This window comes from Cylas formicarius, unplaced genomic scaffold, assembly GCF_029955315.1.
Source record: "Cylas formicarius isolate icCylForm1 unplaced genomic scaffold, icCylForm1.1 PGA_scaffold_4__25_contigs__length_36172078, whole genome shotgun sequence".
In the NCBI taxonomy this organism is placed as follows: domain Eukaryota; kingdom Metazoa; phylum Arthropoda; class Insecta; order Coleoptera; family Brentidae; genus Cylas; species Cylas formicarius.
In genome coordinates, this window is record NW_026844334.1 from 9,590,441 (window position 1) to 9,608,833 (window position 18,393).

The 18,393-nt window shown below is 36.6% G+C and overlaps 1 protein-coding gene across 2 annotated transcripts in view; it reads left to right on the top strand.

The window, feature by feature from the left end:
• LOC132700648 (sonic hedgehog protein) overlaps nt 1–17,144 on the top strand; it is a 77,299-nt gene extending 60,155 nt beyond the window's left edge. For both annotated transcript variants that reach the window (XM_060668112.1, XM_060668113.1), the window contains 2 exons: nt 7,155–7,416; nt 15,630–17,144. In XM_060668112.1, coding sequence (XP_060524095.1) covers nt 7,155–7,416; nt 15,630–16,303 — 936 coding nt within the window. In that variant the 3' untranslated portion in view covers nt 16,304–17,144. The remainder of the gene's footprint in view (nt 1–7,154; nt 7,417–15,629) is intronic.
• The last annotated feature ends 1,249 nt before the right edge of the window (nt 17,145–18,393 follow it).

Sequence of the window (18,393 nt, forward strand, 5' to 3'; positions counted from 1 at the left end):
TTAATTTTGCGTGCTGGATATTGAGAAATAAAAAGCATTTGTCGGATAATATTATTTAGTTATGAAGCCGCATTTGCGCGAACAGTGATACCAGGAATTGACATTAGTGGGCACTTCAAAATCAACGACAAACTCGGGAATCCCATTTTCGAGGCCGATTTTCGGTGTATATTTGGTGTGGCATTATTGACGATCGCCTCATTGGTCTGTTTATAATTGAAGAACTTCTCACGGTCATTCGTTGTTTACGTTTCATTGAAAATGATCTTCCAATATTACTGGATGATGTTCCTCTTAATATAAGACATGAATGTTGATTCAGCACGATAGCGCATCTCCTCACTTTGGTGGACCATCAACAAAATTTTGTAATCAAAGTTTTACAAATTTTTGGACTGTAGGAGGTTCAGCAGTTCCTTGGCCAGCAAGGTCACCTAACCTTAATCCCTTAGATCACTTAGAAAACAACTGGTAGCATGAATTATGGATGCCACAGAAACTATTCGTGCTGGTCATAAGATTTTTACCAGAGCTACCACTTTAATTCTAAGAAGAGCTAGGCTATGTATCCAGCAACTGGCACTAAAATAAAATATAAATAAATTTCTTTTAAATGGTTTTTAAAATTTCAAATGATTGTAGCTCGGTTAGAAAAGCGTTCCGGGTATATGTTCATTTGACATATTTAACTTGAAATCACTCCAGCAACACACTCCCACGCTGTGGCATTGATTTAGTGGGACACCCTGTATTGTGTCCGCACTAATAATTCTTGAGACAATCTCTTGATTCGGAGAGCTATTACTGGGATGGGAGTTTAGTACCATAATTTAAAAATTTATAAATTTGCTTGGACTTATTTGCCTTGACAGTTCTGTGGCGGTAATCCCAAGAATTCGAACAGTCCATATCTGCACGGGTCGCTGGTGATTGGTCGGATCATCATCACGCGCCGCGGCGGGCAAAAACAAAACGCATTAAACCTCGACCAACACCATGACCTTCATGAGAAAAGATTTCTCTTAGCTCGTTGTGCAGGGCCGCGGGGTACGATCCGACCGGCCCGGTCATTTTCTTAACACCCTGTCCAATTATTCATATCTCCGTCTCCGTCTTACGGCGGACGATACGTTCGTAAGCGTGAGGAGGTGGTTTCGCCTCCGGCAGATAAACCGAACAAGGTGCGAATCCGTTTTAGATGGCCGACAGTTTTTCACCAAAAGATTCCCCACGGCAATGACGCTACCCATTTTTATTTTTGAATTTTGATCCTGAAAATTTGCGTATGGACCATTTAGCAGAAATAATGGCGCATTGCAATGTTACAATATTTAACGCGTTGGGGATTGTGAATGTAGAAGTCGTTCTCTCTGTAGATTTGCATGCCGAATTCTGCGGTATTGTGTTCCCTACGATCGATACAGTGTTTATAAGTGTTTATCGTTCTGGTTCACAGGGTGTACTTAATATATTTTCCAACATACACCCTTTCGACCAAACGCGAATTTTAGATCAACATGTTTTATTATCTACCAATCTATATTTACGTTTTCTGTTAAATTTTAGAATTCATAATTTATGTATTGTACTTTTATAGTGTATGTCTATTGTATATTTTGTCATATTGCTTTCGCGCATGGAATTTCTCTATTTTTCTATCTTAAGACTCTGTTTTATTTATCCACAACCACAAGTTGTCAGCGTAAATCTCTCTTTTTTCTTTTGTACTACAGACGCGCCATTTGTTGTAAAGACTTTTTATGTAAAAAATGGCTAAATAAATATATCTATCTATCTCTAATACTAGTTTTACACTATCAATTTGTTCATGGAATTAGTTCGTTTCATTGGTTAAATTTGACGAGTTTAATGCACCACCTTGATATCAAATACAATAACATTTATTCGTCAAGTTTTTGCATCAATTCAGTAATTTCAACTGTGAAATAAATAAAAAAGCAAGGTTGTGTCACTTACGTATTTGAACAATGGTTACTAAGATTATAAAACAATACATTAGCTCAAACCGATCAAATCTTTTTCTCCATAAAGAACAACATTTGTTAACTAGCTCTAATTCGTTCTTAGAAGTTCCACTACGTACATTACTCAACTTATTTTTGGTACGAATAATGACGTAGTGGATTCTGATATTAGATTTCCAGAAGTTTCACCTATTGCTAGAAATGCTAGAGTTACCATAAGTTTATCTTATCAACTTATGGCATTTATCAGATCTCAAAAGTTTGAGTTTTGAGACTACGCAGTTTATCCAACATTTCTTCGACGATATTAGGCATAAGCCAAAAACTGTTAGCAGCAATCATAAGGGCAGCATTTCTTCATTCATTCTGTTATTCTTGTATAATATTTATTTTTCTGGGGCTTAAACATTTTAACTCAATAAGGACTATTATGGATATAACAGTGTTTCATAACAACAAGAACAGCCAAACGTAATCTTTAAAAAATTCTATGAGTTGTTTGACCTGTCGAATGACATTTTGAGATGTAAAATTAATTCACGTTTCGGGTATGCTTCGTCTGAAGAAATTCATCATTTGCTTCATGAATTTATTGTCAGTGTAAAACTAGTATAATACCAGTGGAGCCCAGGTCAGTCGCTCACAGCATGCAGCACGATCACAGACCATAAAAGTACCAGAGCGCAGAACATCTGAATGAGATTAAAATTGGCAAACGTGCAGGCTTGCATCTAAATATTAACAACTTGTGAACCTTTTAGCTCTTATAAAATAAACATATACAAAAAATGCGAATTCAAATATTCAGGTTTAGGTTATTTAATTTATAAAACAACACATTCTCTCACCAAAAGAGTGGATTTTCGTTCATTCATTAAAGAAAACCAATACGGAAAAGGAGTTCCAAAATTTATAAAAATTAAGTTGAGAGGCGTATACAATAAGCTCCTTCATTTTGATTTTCTGTTCTCTGTTCTTCGAACAGACAGTTACATGATGAATGTTCCAATTTCACTAAATACATTGTTGCCATGTCACGACATATATTCAAATTCAAAAACGTTATTGATTGCATTTGCTGTTTTACGCGGCTGGCACTAGTGGGGACTTTCTGCACCGTTTCATTCTAAAATGTTTTACTTTATCTAAAGCATGCGCACATAAAAAAAAAACGTTTTCCCTTACTAACCGAACAACTTTAAGGCAACCTACGGCGGAATAAGATAGGCCGATTGCCGTTAATAATGTTTAAAGCGTAGGCAGTGATGCTTATACCGTTAAATATTTTGGATTATAAATGTAAAAATAAAATGATTTGATTTTATCTCAATGTCATCTTTTACTAGTCGCGTATTAATTATTGATTTGAATTGTATAGTATTTTCAATTTCCTAAAATGCTGCTGCAGGAGTCTTAAATCTCAATGTGGAAATATCTAATTTAAAACGACGTTGTTATTTTGATAAAGCGTTTAGAACTGTCAATTAAATTGCGTAAAAGGACTACATTGTTGTCTAAATTAAAAGTAGGTCTACGGGAACTTCTTTGATTACATCAATTACTTTTTTATTACGATTTATATATAAATAAAAGACAAATTAATTTAACCTTTAGCGTAACGTCAACAAAAAAGGCAATGTGGCCTGTCAAAAATAAAAATATTGGATTCAAAATAACGCCATAATATCTGATATTTGCTGAAATTAATATAAATAAGAAATGCAAAAGAATGTTAATTTGATGTTGATTTTTGTATTTGATTTAAAATGCTATATTTGTGCGTATTAATTACAAATAAAAAGCAAATCAGTACTTTGGTATTCATTACCTGTTGATTCAATTGTATCAAAAATTAAAAAAACAAATTTATAGTCTTTCCCTACGATGTCTGAATGTTCCTGAAAAATAGGTAATGCTACTTTTTTACCAATAATTTTTTCCGAAACATTAGGAAAGACTTAAATATTTTCAATTTTTAGGTACATAAATTTGCATATTTTAGAAATATTTCACCACTGTTCTATCAAGTCGTTGCCATTACTGCCTATAAGTAAAAAAAAACAGGAAAAAGAAATTCCCTTTTAAAGTTGCAAAAACGCTATGGGTAGATTTACCGCCTGTGTAGGCAGGCGCATCAGTGCGCCATTTTAGAGAAGGAACCTTCCTCTTAACTTCAATTAACTCCGCACAAAAAGAAAATAATTATGCCGAATGGGAAAGGTAACATAATCCGGCCTCGTAAATTGTCGGGCCACTCGGTCGAAATCCTTCGGAAAAAGATCGCATTAGCGAAAACGTATTAAAGCCGAGCAATTGGTCAGAAAATTTCAATGCCGCGCGCACACACACGCACCCGGACCTTTCTGCCATTGTGATAAATGAACATCGGGTCCCGGCAACAGTCAATTTAATGCGTGTTCGAGTTTTCGGTAAAGAAAAGATAGGTCGGCACCTTTTCGGCCTATTCATTTCGGGGCAATATATTTGAAAAATGTGTGTACACAGCGCCAGTGTTTGCTCTTTTAGGGACCTGCCAGGTACAACAACGGCGGCCCACCCTCCGACCGAAGACGCTTTTACAAAACGACCGCATTTTATGTCAAAACACTGACCGACGCAAAAGTTTTCTTCCTGTTCGACGACGGGGTGCACGTAAAGACCGGTCCAGACGCTCCGTTTTGTACAACGTTTTGCCCGCATAGTTTTAAGACAGAAGCTAAAAGTATTCTTAAAAAGAACGTCTACTCTGATCAATGTTGGAAGGTTGTGATGTAATTAAAAAAAAAGATTGGAGTGACTTGTATTTGGCATTCAACATGGTCGCTCTTCTAAAAAGGCGCTATTTTTGGAATTACTTAACGAACCTAATAAAAGAAAGAAACTGTAATACGATTTACTAATGTTCTGGATTCCTCCTGCAACCGTTGTTGATGAATCGATATTCAGCGTCAGACGCTCTGAAGAAGCCAATAGAAGAAACGTCAGCAACCTTGATACCCACGCAGGAGGAATATAGAAGATTTGTAAATAATTTTAGGTTTTCTGGTGACTGGCAGAAGTTATAGATACTTAAAATTCACAACAATTATGCCGTTTCTAGAGTTTCATTAACTGTAGTCTCGTCATTTATATCCGCATTTATATTCGCAGACTGCCTTGGTGTCACTCTATCATTTAAGAAGTTTACATCATATTCTCCAGTCCCAAATCTACATGATTTATTTAGTTTTAACGGCTCTTTTGAATAAAAATTTCTTAAAGAATTATTTTTTTACAATTTCTGTGAATTTTTCGGCTGTCTTTTTGAAATTATTGAATTATTGAAACATTGCCTAAGGTTTGCCTAAAACAAAACTACGTTTGCACAATTCACGTATTTCTACTTTTATCAGTTCAGTTATTGCTGCAACTGTACAGTCTTTGCACAGTACGAAAACTGCAGAGTTTTCTTATTCGGGCGCAACGTTCTGTCTATAACGTGCAGGCAAAACGTTCTACAAAACGGAGCATCTGGACAGGGCTTCAGCAATCCAAGAAGAAATTGACGACTACTAGACAAATTGCATTTGGTTAAGTTTCGTTCTATCGAACAGTTGTTTTACAAGTTCGCCAAACAAATACACACAAACAAAACAGAATATTTTAGCTTATTTCTCAAAACAATTAACCGCTTATTTGAAAGTAAAACCAGATTTCAATAACAAAAACAAATGCATAAATTTATCACTTAAAACTGCGTAGCTGGCATTGGGTATTTTTGTTATGAGAAATTTGAAAGGTATACTTTTTGTATGCTTAACAAGTTTAAAGTTTTCTCAGGCTTCTTCCTGAAACAGCTGCTGCAATGGTTATGTTAGTTGGCTAGTCATGGGCCCGCAACAGCCCCAGAGTTTCTTAGACATCATAACGCGCCTTCAGTTTGCTTGGAGTCATGAACATCAACTTGAAAATAAAATGAAGCACATTTTTTTTACCGATTAGTCGATATTTATTTAGCGGTCTTTAGATGGTTGTGAGAGGGTATGGCGAAGACCACGAATACCTTTCGCAGAATATACCATCAATCGTAGGATAGGTTACCAAGGGGGTTATGATGTGGACTGTAATTTCTATGGAGGCACACACGGAGTACTGTTTTACTGCCGGCAGCTACATTGAAGATATTCTTGAAGATTTTATTATCCTTTTTGTTGATGTTATTGGAACATGATAATGTCACACCCACACTGCATGAATCACTCAACAAAACTTAAACGATGTGAGCATTCCTGTCTTGGAGTGGGCAGAGTTAAGTCGAGATGCGAAACCGAACATATTTCGAAATCGTGTCCTGCCAAGTAATTTTAAATAAATTGCAGCAAGCTTTATTAGAGGAATTTCTTTTTTTATGCATAAAATGGCCAAGTGTTGCGTTTTTCGTGTCCAAAACCTCCGGATCGTAAATTCCAATGCTTCAGTAATATTTCTTTAAAATTGGTTACAAAATAATTTAATAGCAGTTGCTCTATAGCTTTTAAAGTTTACAATACTCCGAAGCAATTTCTAATGAAAGTAAATAATTTTGTGGACTATTTTTTGAACTGTGAAGATTGTCATGTAATTGGACAGTCCCATAGGAAGATTTTCATCAGCGTTCACGAACATCTAAGTTTGGTGAAAAAGTAGGATACCGATGTGAGAGAGAGACTACATCAACTTTCGTTACTCATCTTTTGTCCATGTGTATGAGTGCCGAAATAGTACCAACTTGATCTTCTTGAATCGGCAAAAGCAAGAAGAACTCTATCCTTGATTGAGTTAATGACGTCTTCAATTTTGAGCCGACGTTAATTTTGAATAACATAAAATGTAAGCCTCCGTCGTAAGCGTTGTTATGAGTTTTTTATATTCAAATTACAACTTTGTTTTAATTCGTTGTTTATGTTATCGCTTAAATCAGAGGGACTTATTCTAACTTGTGTCTGTGCGAGTTTAAGTTGACATTTGGATGCCTTGGTGCGAAACACGTGACGTTTAATAATAATAGTAATTTTTGAGAGAATAACTTGTGGGTGTATTTGAACCCTTAGAAAAGAGTTTGTTTTTTGTTCGATCCTCGATCTATAAATTGAAACGGCATCGGCGAGATGTTTTGCTTTCGGCTGACATTATGTCCTCTTTTTGTTCCAGCGTTGTAAAGAAAAAGTAAATACGTTAGCTATATCTGTGATGAACCAGTGGCCGGGTGTGCAGCTGATGGTGACGGAGGCCTGGGACGAAGAAGGTCACCATACGGCAAACTCTTTACATTACGAGGGTCGGGCAGTGGATATCACCACATCCGACCGTGATCGCAGCAAATACGGTATGCTGGCAAGACTAGCGGTCGAGGCAGGCTTCGATTGGGTCTACTACGAAAGCAGAGCCCATATCCATTGCTCCGTCAAGTCAGGTAATTATTTTTTATGTTCTGTCTAAACCAAAAATGATCCACATATTTTTCAAATGTTTGGTTGTTTTCTTTTTCAAGTTTCCCTAGATCTATTGCTATCAAAAAGTGTACCTATATACGGAGCAAGCTTCAGCACATCTTCCTTTCTTTTCATTTCTTTTTTATTAAAAATATTCCATCCTTCCTTAATACCAATTTTCATTCATCACTGCACTAGACAACTGGTTTTAATGTTATTATAGACAGAGATACCATATTTGAAGTTGGTAGTCCTATATCTCGAATAATTTAAATACGATAATCAAGGAATACGTTGTAAGTCAACCAAGCTGTTTAAAGTTTAAAGCAACTTACTTTTTAAATAAAGATAGGGGTACTTTAAAAACACGAGTCACAAACAGACATTTAACTTTTTATATTAATTAGTATGGCGATTCTTAAATTTACCTCCATTGTATGCAATAAATATAGCTTTTTTTAAAGTCCTAATCATATTTGTCTTTCTTCATAATTAAAAGTGCGTTGAAAATGAAATTTCAATTCTGAACATTGACGCCATAATACACAATTTAATTTTTAATAAGTACTTTTATTAAATAAATCAAGTTAAAGAAGTTTACAGTGAGAATCTTCTGGAAAATCTTGTACGTATGTGTATTCCGAAGCGTTTCCTAGTAACAAGAAAGCTCAGTTTTATCTCGAAAACTAAAAGCGAGAAAGGTAATCCCGAAAAGTTAACAAGCCAAAAATGTAATCGCATTACCCGAAATCCCAAAAACAAGCAACAACAAAAGATACGGGCGTTTTGGCCTAAGCTCTTGGGGCTTAAAATTTTACCCACAAATATTATTTCGGATTAGCCTTATTGGTTTTCCTCGTTTCGACCCGCAACGGCCAAGATGTTTGTTTAACAGTTAATTTTTGGTGCTTTGAGCGCATCCAGTCAGGTGTGTAAGCGCGTAGCCTTTTGAAAAATTCGACCAGATAAGACCTGTCGTAATACCCTCCAATAAATTGGAAAGTACCTGCGTTTGACTTTCGAGGAAAAAGTCGGCAACGTTTTTTCGCTCGATTGCATCCATGTTTTCGAAAATCAAAAATCAATTTGTGACCTTGAACGCAAAAAAAAACAAAGCCACAAGAGCTTTTGCTGCATATTATTTTCAGAAACTTTCTTCAAATATTTATGAAGGAATTGCAGGGGTATTAATTTCAATCAGCTGATCATAACAACACATTTCATGAAATGAAACTAAAATAATAGTGCTTTGGTATGCCAGATAGACTAAAATAATTATTATTTTAATTTATTTATTATAATATACAATCTAGTCAAAAAAAGAGAGAAGCTATACTAGATATTTTGATTTTAACATGTCTTAAATAAGGATGGGGCAATGACCTAAAACTTTATACTAGAAAGAACTTTGACGTTGGGTTGTTTTGTGATTTGGTATAACATTATTCATTCCTTCGGTTTCTAAAATGTCGAGATGAAGTTACTGTGGGTGAAGCTCGATGATCGAACTTCTTTAACTCTGCTCTGCTCAGATCTACCAAGCGATTTAATATCATTACTACTAAAAATTTTCAACTTTAAGTCATTCAAAACAATCTTTGATACAAATATCTCAGTTTGTAGCTGTAGCTCATCCAAGAAAAGTTCAATTTTTTTTACGTTATTGGGTAATGAAAGAGATTTATTGTTCAATTGAACTTTAAAAATTAAGTTAAGTGAAGAAACTGTAAAACAAGTGACTAAAGTTTGTCGGGTATCCAATTGGTGCTCCCTTTCTTCGTGGGTTTTGTTATGTTTGTTCTGATTTTATGGTGATCGAAGGTATCAATTATGGAAGAATGGTTATTCTTTTGCCTGTTTATCTTGGTCATTTAAAAAAAATCGAACAGAGCAAAGTATCACAAAGCTGGTTTATACCTCCTCTCAAGCCCCAGAAGTTTCTGATTTTTTCAATTTAGCCTCTCCCTTAAGAAAATGATCTGCAAATTGTCTCTTTGTTAGCTTCAACATCTATTTCCTTATATTTCTTCATTTATTACAGGCAGAATTCATTTTCATTTCGATTACTAAGATTAAAACAAATAATGTCTTTTAATGGGCTGGATTTCAGGACGTCGCATGCATAGGGATCACACCATTGTTTATAATCTACTGCACTCAAATTCTCGTGGACCTGAGCTATTAATTAAGATTGGACATCGTACTGACTCTGGGCAGAGTCCTTTTCTTACTAGATCAGCCGCACTAGCATTCGCTTTTGGGACCAACGTGACAACTTCCAGAGTGCAAAAATATTTAAGATAGAACTAAAAGTATGTCAGTGAAACTGTTCCGTTGTCTGACTTCTGAATAGTATGTGTTGATGCCTTGCTAATGTTGTTCTTACTGTCGTGTCGACTCCTATATTAATATTTTGGAAAAAAGAATGTCATACTAGGGTTGGATCATTATCTATCTACTTCATTCTGTTTTATTTTATTTGATTTCATTTTGTTTATGTGAATCTTATTTTATACTGGGCAGTTGGCCCGTCCATAAATAAATAAAATTGTCTGCCTACACGTATTGCCTCTTTAGTCTCGCAAAAATTTGCTCTGTTCATCAGTTTTCCGACTTGTTTTTGGACTTCACTCGTCCGTTTCGTTATCTCTTGTGTCAAGGTTTTTTCGTTGAAGTGCTTCTATTAGTTGTTTGTGTCTCACTTTATGAAATGCCTTGTTGTAATCAATAAAACTGGTTGGTTGACATTGAGGCGTTGTAAGCAAACAAAGCCTCTCTTGTGACGAACTGGTTATCTCCTATATCTTCTTCCGGCTTCTTATAAATCCTACGGTGGATGACTTTAAGAAAGACCTATGGCTCGTTAGGCTGATAGTACGGTGTTCTCCGTGTGCTCCGTTTTAATTGATAGTCCTATAGAGCAAAACGTACTATAAATCGTAGCGTATAAAGCGCCCTTAAGATCCCGTGGCGTCGACGTTTTTCCTCCTTTTTCGCGGCCACCGAAAGTGCGGAGACCGTCGGAATCGCGTGGTGAAAAATTGGCAGCGCCCAAAATACCGAATCACGAAGATAAAAGAAACGCCGGGACATAAATAAGGTTTTATCTACGACGGGGTTATTTAATTTTGGGCCAACGCGGCGCGGCACCCGATGTTGCTAAGCGCGCGGCGGCATTATCGTCAAATACCAACGGACCCGGTCATTTGTTATTTTGGACGCCCAGAAGGACCCAACGGGATGGGACGGATTGCACCCCGCACGACCAAGTGCCGGTTTTAAACATATATTATTATTTCCACCGTATACTTTGCAATCGTTTGTGTTTCCTTTTGTGGTAGTGCTTATAATGTTGGAACAATATGTAATATAATAGTTTTTCAGACAAGGCTAGCGAGAAAGCGAGAAAGAAAATTTGTCTTGATTGCGGTGGTTTTAAAAACTTGCAATGAAAATGGGTGAAACTTCACTCTTTTAGTAGATACATACTTCTAATGTACTTACGTATGTATGTCATTATTTTTTTCTGATTATTAGATGCTAGCTCTTTTTCTTTTTGTGACAATTACAGTATTATGTAAACTTAGGGTTAAGTGGAAGAATAGTGACTGTTTTTCAAGTCTAAACTACGCCCTTTTGGTGTATAAGTTATTATTAATAGCATTAGTCAGCTGGTTTAGGGTTTTTTAAATTAAATTACGCGTTTTTTGGCCACTGCTGCTAAGGCCATTCGGTCAGCTTCTCGGTAGTGGTGTGCAACAATCTCTTTCCATGAAGGATGCCCCGGTAAAGAGGGTCCGACTGAACGGCTATGCAGATGGGCGAATGGACGAAATAATTAGAAAGCAATATTTAAAGCTTTAAACCACATGCATCTAAACAGCGATAAGCAATTCTAGCAGCAAAATCCAACTGAGTGCGGTGAAACAATATAGAATTAATTTGCTGAGGCGACCGAAAATTACAATTAATGAATGACTCATACAAATGTGATTTTTCCCAATGAAGAGCACAGTCACACAGCAGATGACTTAAATCGCCTAGTTTCGCACTCTCTGGAGGGCTTAACTTTAACTCTATCTAAGTGGGCAGGAGAACAGCAATAATTGCTTCTCAGTCTACACATAGTTGTGATTTCTGTTCTATTTAGATCCAGCTTATGCAACCAGGGTTTACATGGTAGAGTAAAAAAATGTGAGTTGAAATTAACTCCTTTCCAGAGGTTCTGCTTTAATTTAGGGAAACACTCCCAAAACTCAGCAATATCGTTCTCTTTTATACTAGTATGGCTTGGTATCCAGCATAGTTGGATGTCCTTATTTTGAGTTTTTATTAAGGTAATTAATTTATTTTTAACCTTCAGTCTCATTCTTCTTAATTTCAAATAATTATTACTAAACTTCGCCCTTTTGATATATTAATACCACTAGTCGGCTGGTTTGGGTTACGTTCTTCTTTACTTCTGTTGGCCAAGTCTGCTAGGATCATTTGACCATTTGATCATTAGGCTTAAAATTAACTATTATACTAGAGACCTTAAGGAATGACTTGATTAAACGATTCCTATTTTAGTGGAAAAATGTTTCGCACTCTAGTGAGCGAAATATAGGAATAAATATACTAAATAAATATACACAAATGTTAAGTCCAGTCATTTTCTTAAAAACTATTTTGCCAAATACTTGGGAATACTAGATCTTTTTGAATGACAACCTCAGTGTAAAATTGGACCGTGGTGTGTTTGGTCCGTTCCCCCGAAGGACCCGTGTGTAGATCGGGCACTTGTAAAGCGATACATTTCGAGATAGGATCTGTTGTGACATTTGTGCTAGTTAAATAGCCTCAAATTAACTTTACTAGTTCACATTATCTGTTTTTCTTTCGGTCTCTCGCTCTTTCGTCTTCCAAATCGAACGCGGAGGGATGGCCAGCGGCGCACGAATGCATATTTCTCGAGCTGTATAAAGAGTCACCCATAGATATGCATATGGACGTCTGGACTGGAGCTCAATACAAAAATTATTAAATGTGTAGTGCTGTAGTTGTGTAGTTAATTTATAGCGTTCTCCATAAAAACCCGGGGTTCATTGTTTATTTTATTTAAATGGAAGTAACACCATATTATTTATAATGTTTTACACGTAACCACAAAATGTTATGTGAAATAATTGATGTTTGCAGCCACTTTATGTTCTTCTCACTGAAGATTGACGATAACTACAGCAAATTCTTCTCGTCTTTCTGCTGTTCTGACTAGTGTTTTGACGTGCGAGACCGTTATAGATATTTTTCATCTTCTGCCTCGCTGTCTTTCAATTTTATCGTTGATTATTGTTGTAGGAAGTAGTATTTATCATTTCTGAGAATATGCCTAAACCATGCCTGTTTCCTTTTCTTAATTATGGTCAGTAGCTCTTTTTCTTGGTCTATGCACAGTAAAATGGATCCATACGATACATACAATATCCACATTTCAATTAAAGACTTGCATTTTCCTCATTAATGTAGCTCATAACCATACTTTTGGGCTATCCATCACTCAAGATCCTTGAGATCAGATGAGATACTCTATTCAAAAACGGTTATTCTTAGTTATAGGACGATACTCGTCTACCATATTTTATGAGTGACGTACCGGGACAACCGTTCCCTCTTCGATTACGTCGTTCTTGCGCCATAGACTAAGTAATAAAAACGTCATAAATTATTCTAAAGGGCGACCGTGATCCGCGGCCGATCCCGATCCACGTGACGGAACGGCGATATGGCGCCGCTGCCTTTATTGGCAGTAAAGGGATGCCTTTTAGAAACAGTTGACAATCAGGCGGCCGTCACATAAATATGATCGATAAAATCTGCCCGGCCATTTTTGAACGGGGTCCCGCTTTTATCTTTTATGCATGTAAATATTCAATTGCGACCACAAAAAACTTAAATTTATGGCCGCGTTTCATATTCAATGGGTTAACGAATTAGCGATCTCTGGTCACGATATGTACCGACGTCGCGCGCAGACAGATTTCGTTTTGGCGTTTTTTACGCCGCCCTACTGCAAGCGTTATCATCGATTTATTACACGCCCCTCCATCGTATTGCCTGTTTGGAACTGTCCCTTGATTCCAAAGGCTTATTCTAAGCTCCTAGACTATTAGCGCATTTTACTACGTCGTGTTCGAATCCTTTCCTGTGATCGTGGAATCGTTAATTGAGATTAGGAAACGTTTCATTTGCTAGACTACTGAAGTTCTCTTCTAATTTAACTCCTAGTTAATACCTAAATTTAAGTGGAGTTCCAATTTAAATAATAGACAATTTCCTTTTCCTAAACACGTTTACTATTCTGTGATCCATTATGGTTTTGCGAAGTGCGAGTCATAAGAGCGTCGTAAATGTATGTTTTAATATGGCTCATGTTATGTAATTCTTCCTGCGTCAGTTGTTGTTGAGTTGAACTTGCTAATGTTTCGCCAATCATTCTGTTGGCTTCTTTAACTGTTTCCAGTTTCTTTGAAAAATTAAGAAGGTACACCTAATTTATTATATCATAAACAGCTGTTTTGGACAAAACAACTTTTCTCAAACCTGGAAGACCGCAATCGAAATTAAAACCAAACACCAGGAACCGTCTCTTATTATCCAAACTTAGTATTATGGGTTTAAGAATGGATCATCAAATCTAGTCAGATTTTTTTTTTGTAATAGGTCACAAAACGTTCTGGTGGATGGTGTGTTTTCATAGTCCAGTAATGTACTTTCTGGGGTGCCTCAAGGCTCTGTACTTGGTCCTCTAATTTTTATAATCTGCACATCATTGTCACTTTCCTGACACTGATTTTAATACCAACACGGATGCAATGCGAGCGAAAACTGAATACATCCAAATCAATTTGGTTGGCTATTTGATAACAAAACAAATTGGGATTTCTTAATGTCAAACCTTGATGTCTTGCTTGATTTCAATATATTCTTTAAGGAAGGACCAAAATGAAAGTTGCTTTGTGCGACGCATTTTAATTATCTACGGTCCTTGTCTGCGGCAGTTGGAGCAATATCGCATTCAAAGGGTGCAGAACAATTGCTGTCGTTTGATATTTAACCTAAGAAAATCGGATCACATAACATTGATTGGACATTTTTTATTGAAGGAGTTATCATTTGAGTAGTTTTGTACATGGTTTGGCAAAAAGCTCTTTTCTTTCTTTAAGAAAATTATAATATGCATAACAGAGATGCCAGAAATAAATTAAAATTTTTAGTACCAAAGTACAGAACAGCAGCAAAGGATTTTTCAAAGAAACTTCCACATGCTACTGTAATACTTTTTACAAAACTTCTGGATTCCTCCTGCATCTGTTTTTGCTTAGTCGAACTTGCTGACGTTTCGCCAATCATCCTGTTGGCTTCTTCAAAGCTTGACTGAAACTGGCTCGTATGACTGATTCCCATATTGGTGACAGGTAGAGAGCTGACTCGCGGTTACGATTGTTAGGTTGTTTATAGATTCCTATAGACTCTCGAATTTTTCGTTAGAGTTTTACAGAATAAAATTTTATGTCCGGTTTCAAGACTGTGTTCGCCAACAGCTGATGAGTTTATTTGTCTTAGTCGTAAGGCCCTTTCGTGTTTTTTGATTCTAGTTGATATTTTTCGTCCGGTCTCTCCAATGTATTCTTTGCCGCATATGCATAGAATGCTGTAAACTCCTGGCACCTCTAATGGAATTTTGTCTTTGACGGACCGAAGATGTTGAGAGATTTTTGGACAAGTGGTAAATCTGGTTTTGACGTTATACTTCTATAGAACTTTTGATATGTGGTTGAATGTAAGGAAGGACAACAGTGGCAAGTGTGGGATTGCTTTCGGCCCTCATTCCTATTGGAAGGTTGTAGTGAAGTCTATTTTTTGATGGAACTCAGCAAAAACAGACTCAGGAGGAATCCAGAAGTTTTGAAAAAAGCAACAAAGGAATTTTCAGCATTCAACTTCATAATTTCATTTATTTAACTAGTAGGCAGAGCCTTATGGCCGGCCCCTAAAAATTATTTTTTTTTCTAATTATTTCAGTTTTGGGGGAGGCTAATAGCTCCATATAATGTGTCTTTCCCCACATTGTTGGCAACGGAATATATTTTCTCCTTTCTTTGTAGAAACTTGGAAGAATGTTTAAGATTTACCCGTGATTTCTTGATTTCAGAATCGTCACAAGCGGCCAAATACGGAGGCTGTTTCACTGGCGATACATCCGTAACGACGCCATCGGGTGAAAGAAGATCACTATCCGATTTGCACGTCGGCGAGAAGATCCTGACCCTCGATGCCGCCACCAAACGTTTAGTTTTTAGTGAAGTGATCCTGTTTTTAGACTACAACCCGTCCGATAAGCGGGAGTTCTTTGAAATAGCACTAGAAACAGGCCGAACACTAACGGTGACGCCGTACCATTTGGTGACCCTAAAAGATGATCGGACGGTATACGTGGCGGATTTAAAAACTGGTGATAAATTGTTAGTTAGTGACTCCGATAATAAATTAGTGGAAGATACGATAGTGCGAATAGACCTCGTGTTTAGAACTGGCGTTTTTGCGCCCCTTACTAAGACGGGCACCGTAGTTGTTAACGACGTCGTGATGTCGTGTTACGCCACTGTCGATAGCCAATCGTTGGCGCACTGGGCTTTTATGCCGTTAAGGCTGTTTTGGAACATAAACGTAGGCGTGCACAGGCTCTGGTCGGTGTTCAGCAAACCTGTACAAAGCTGGCAGTTCAATGAAATTGCCACCGCCAAACCAAAAGTTGGTGTTCACTGGTACGCCAGAATGTTGTACGCTACTGCTGATTATATCATACCGTCTCATCTTCACAAGTGATGTGCTAAATGTTACACATTGGCAGGTACCCTAAAGTGCTTCAGAACCATATAGGCACAATAGATAAATTAAGTATAGGGTGGTCACCGAAAACGCAAGCTGTCAATTCGATTTTACTTTGGCTGTGGTCTTTTTTCGAAGAAATTTATGTGCATGCCTGGGAGAACATTCCTGGACAATCCGTACACAGAAAAGTAATTTGAATTTTTGCTGCCGCTCGGAGTGAGTTCGTGTCGTTTACGTACTAAATCTATAGCAAACTGCTGTAGGCTTATTCAGTATTAGCAAGGTGTTTCGGTACAAAACCGATAGATACGTTTTATAATAGTTAAAATTAAATGCGAGAAAATCGAGGTTACGATCCCAAGTATGTTTGTCAAATTAATTTTTAAATTATATAACATGACAAGTTTTCGAAATGCGTATCAAGTTTGCTTATTCTAATTTACGTTTCAATTATCGGGCCAAGTTCCAAGAAACTTTTCAGTAGGTGGGTAGCCTAATCGGTTGTGTGTACAGAGTATATTTTTCCCGCTGGTTAAATTATTTCTCAGAATCCCGATGGCGTCGGATTTGATATTACTTACCTACGAATTACACTTATCCTATTTAAGTTTGGCCAGTGACTTAAACGGTACTAGCGAGATATTTGACTAACAAGTATGTTCCTTAAATGCGTTTAATTCTATGTTAATAGATGCTTCGATAATTTCATTCATGTGCCAACGATTACGCTGTTGTCGTATTAGCAGTTATTAACTGTTTTTGTAGTATTATGGTTGTTTAAATAATGTATGTATTGTATTTTATGTAAATATGTTTTTGTAAAGTCTATATTATTTAAAACGTGTAAATTATTTTGTAATATATTAATTCCAATTTTTATTTATCGTGATAAATTTTATATTCGATTTAAAAATAAATATTTATGCAGAATCAGCTGGTTTGCCTTTTTGCCCTCCAACACCAAGTGGCCGAATCATAAGATAGTTAAACGCTGCCGTGCTTCATTTTCTTATAGTAAGTCAGTTCTATCTTCGACACAAAGTTCTTACGATAGCATTAATTTTATCAAAACTTCTTTTCATTGGCAACTTCCGATACAAATTCAACTAATCGTTCGTCTTCGGGATAGGAAAATAATACTTTCGCGTTATTAACAACTAATATTAGTGAATTATCGTTCACAAATACAAAGCGCAAAATATGTTAGATGCACTCTGCGCTGCGGCCGCCGTTACACTGCTCAAAGACTAACTCGGCGGTGAACTTGGCACTCCAACTTTTACAAGCGGCGTCTTAGTTCGCAAATAAATGAATTAAAATTTATATTCTCAATTTTTTTTGGTTAGTGCTGGTTGGCGTTTGGTTACTTTTATTTCTGATGAACCTTCAAAGACAGATAGTCAGTAATTCCTGATTAATGATTTCTTTCACTTGCTTGCTAGACGTTTTTAACCACTGTGACAGACGCCAAAGAAAACGATTACATTTACTTTTCGTCGTGGCACAGATTTGTATCAGATGTAGTCCGTCAACCACGTGCGTTCACTGTTCCATAGGAAACGTACGTTAAAATTGAAAATTCAAGAATCATTTTGGGCAATACCTGTGGCGACATCTACGAGTATGTAGTTTAATTAGTTTTGCATGCACGTCATGGAATAAGAAACTGGACATGTTACCGTAACTTAATTCTATGCCCCGACCATAGCTACGGCAGAAAGTGTGTTTCTGGCGGTATTTGTGATGAAGATCAAAATGTTTGTGAATTATTTTTTGCGTAGCGAGTAGTTTTGCAGCCTTGTGTAGACTTACTTCTAATTCGATTGGTGAGTGTGGTTTTAAATTAATAATTTATAATTTTATGTGGGAGATAGCGGATAAACTAAATAAGCTCTTAATTCAAATCTAAACAAGGGTAATCTAGCAAACGAACTTATTATACAGAGGCGAACAATTCGGTTGACGAAATTGTAATTTTTGTTCCAAGTCAAGTGTTTTTGTCCAATAATGCAAGGGGCCCCTGCTTGCAAGCACTTGATCCTAACAAATACACGTTACAAGTTGTATATGAGATTTTTTGTGTT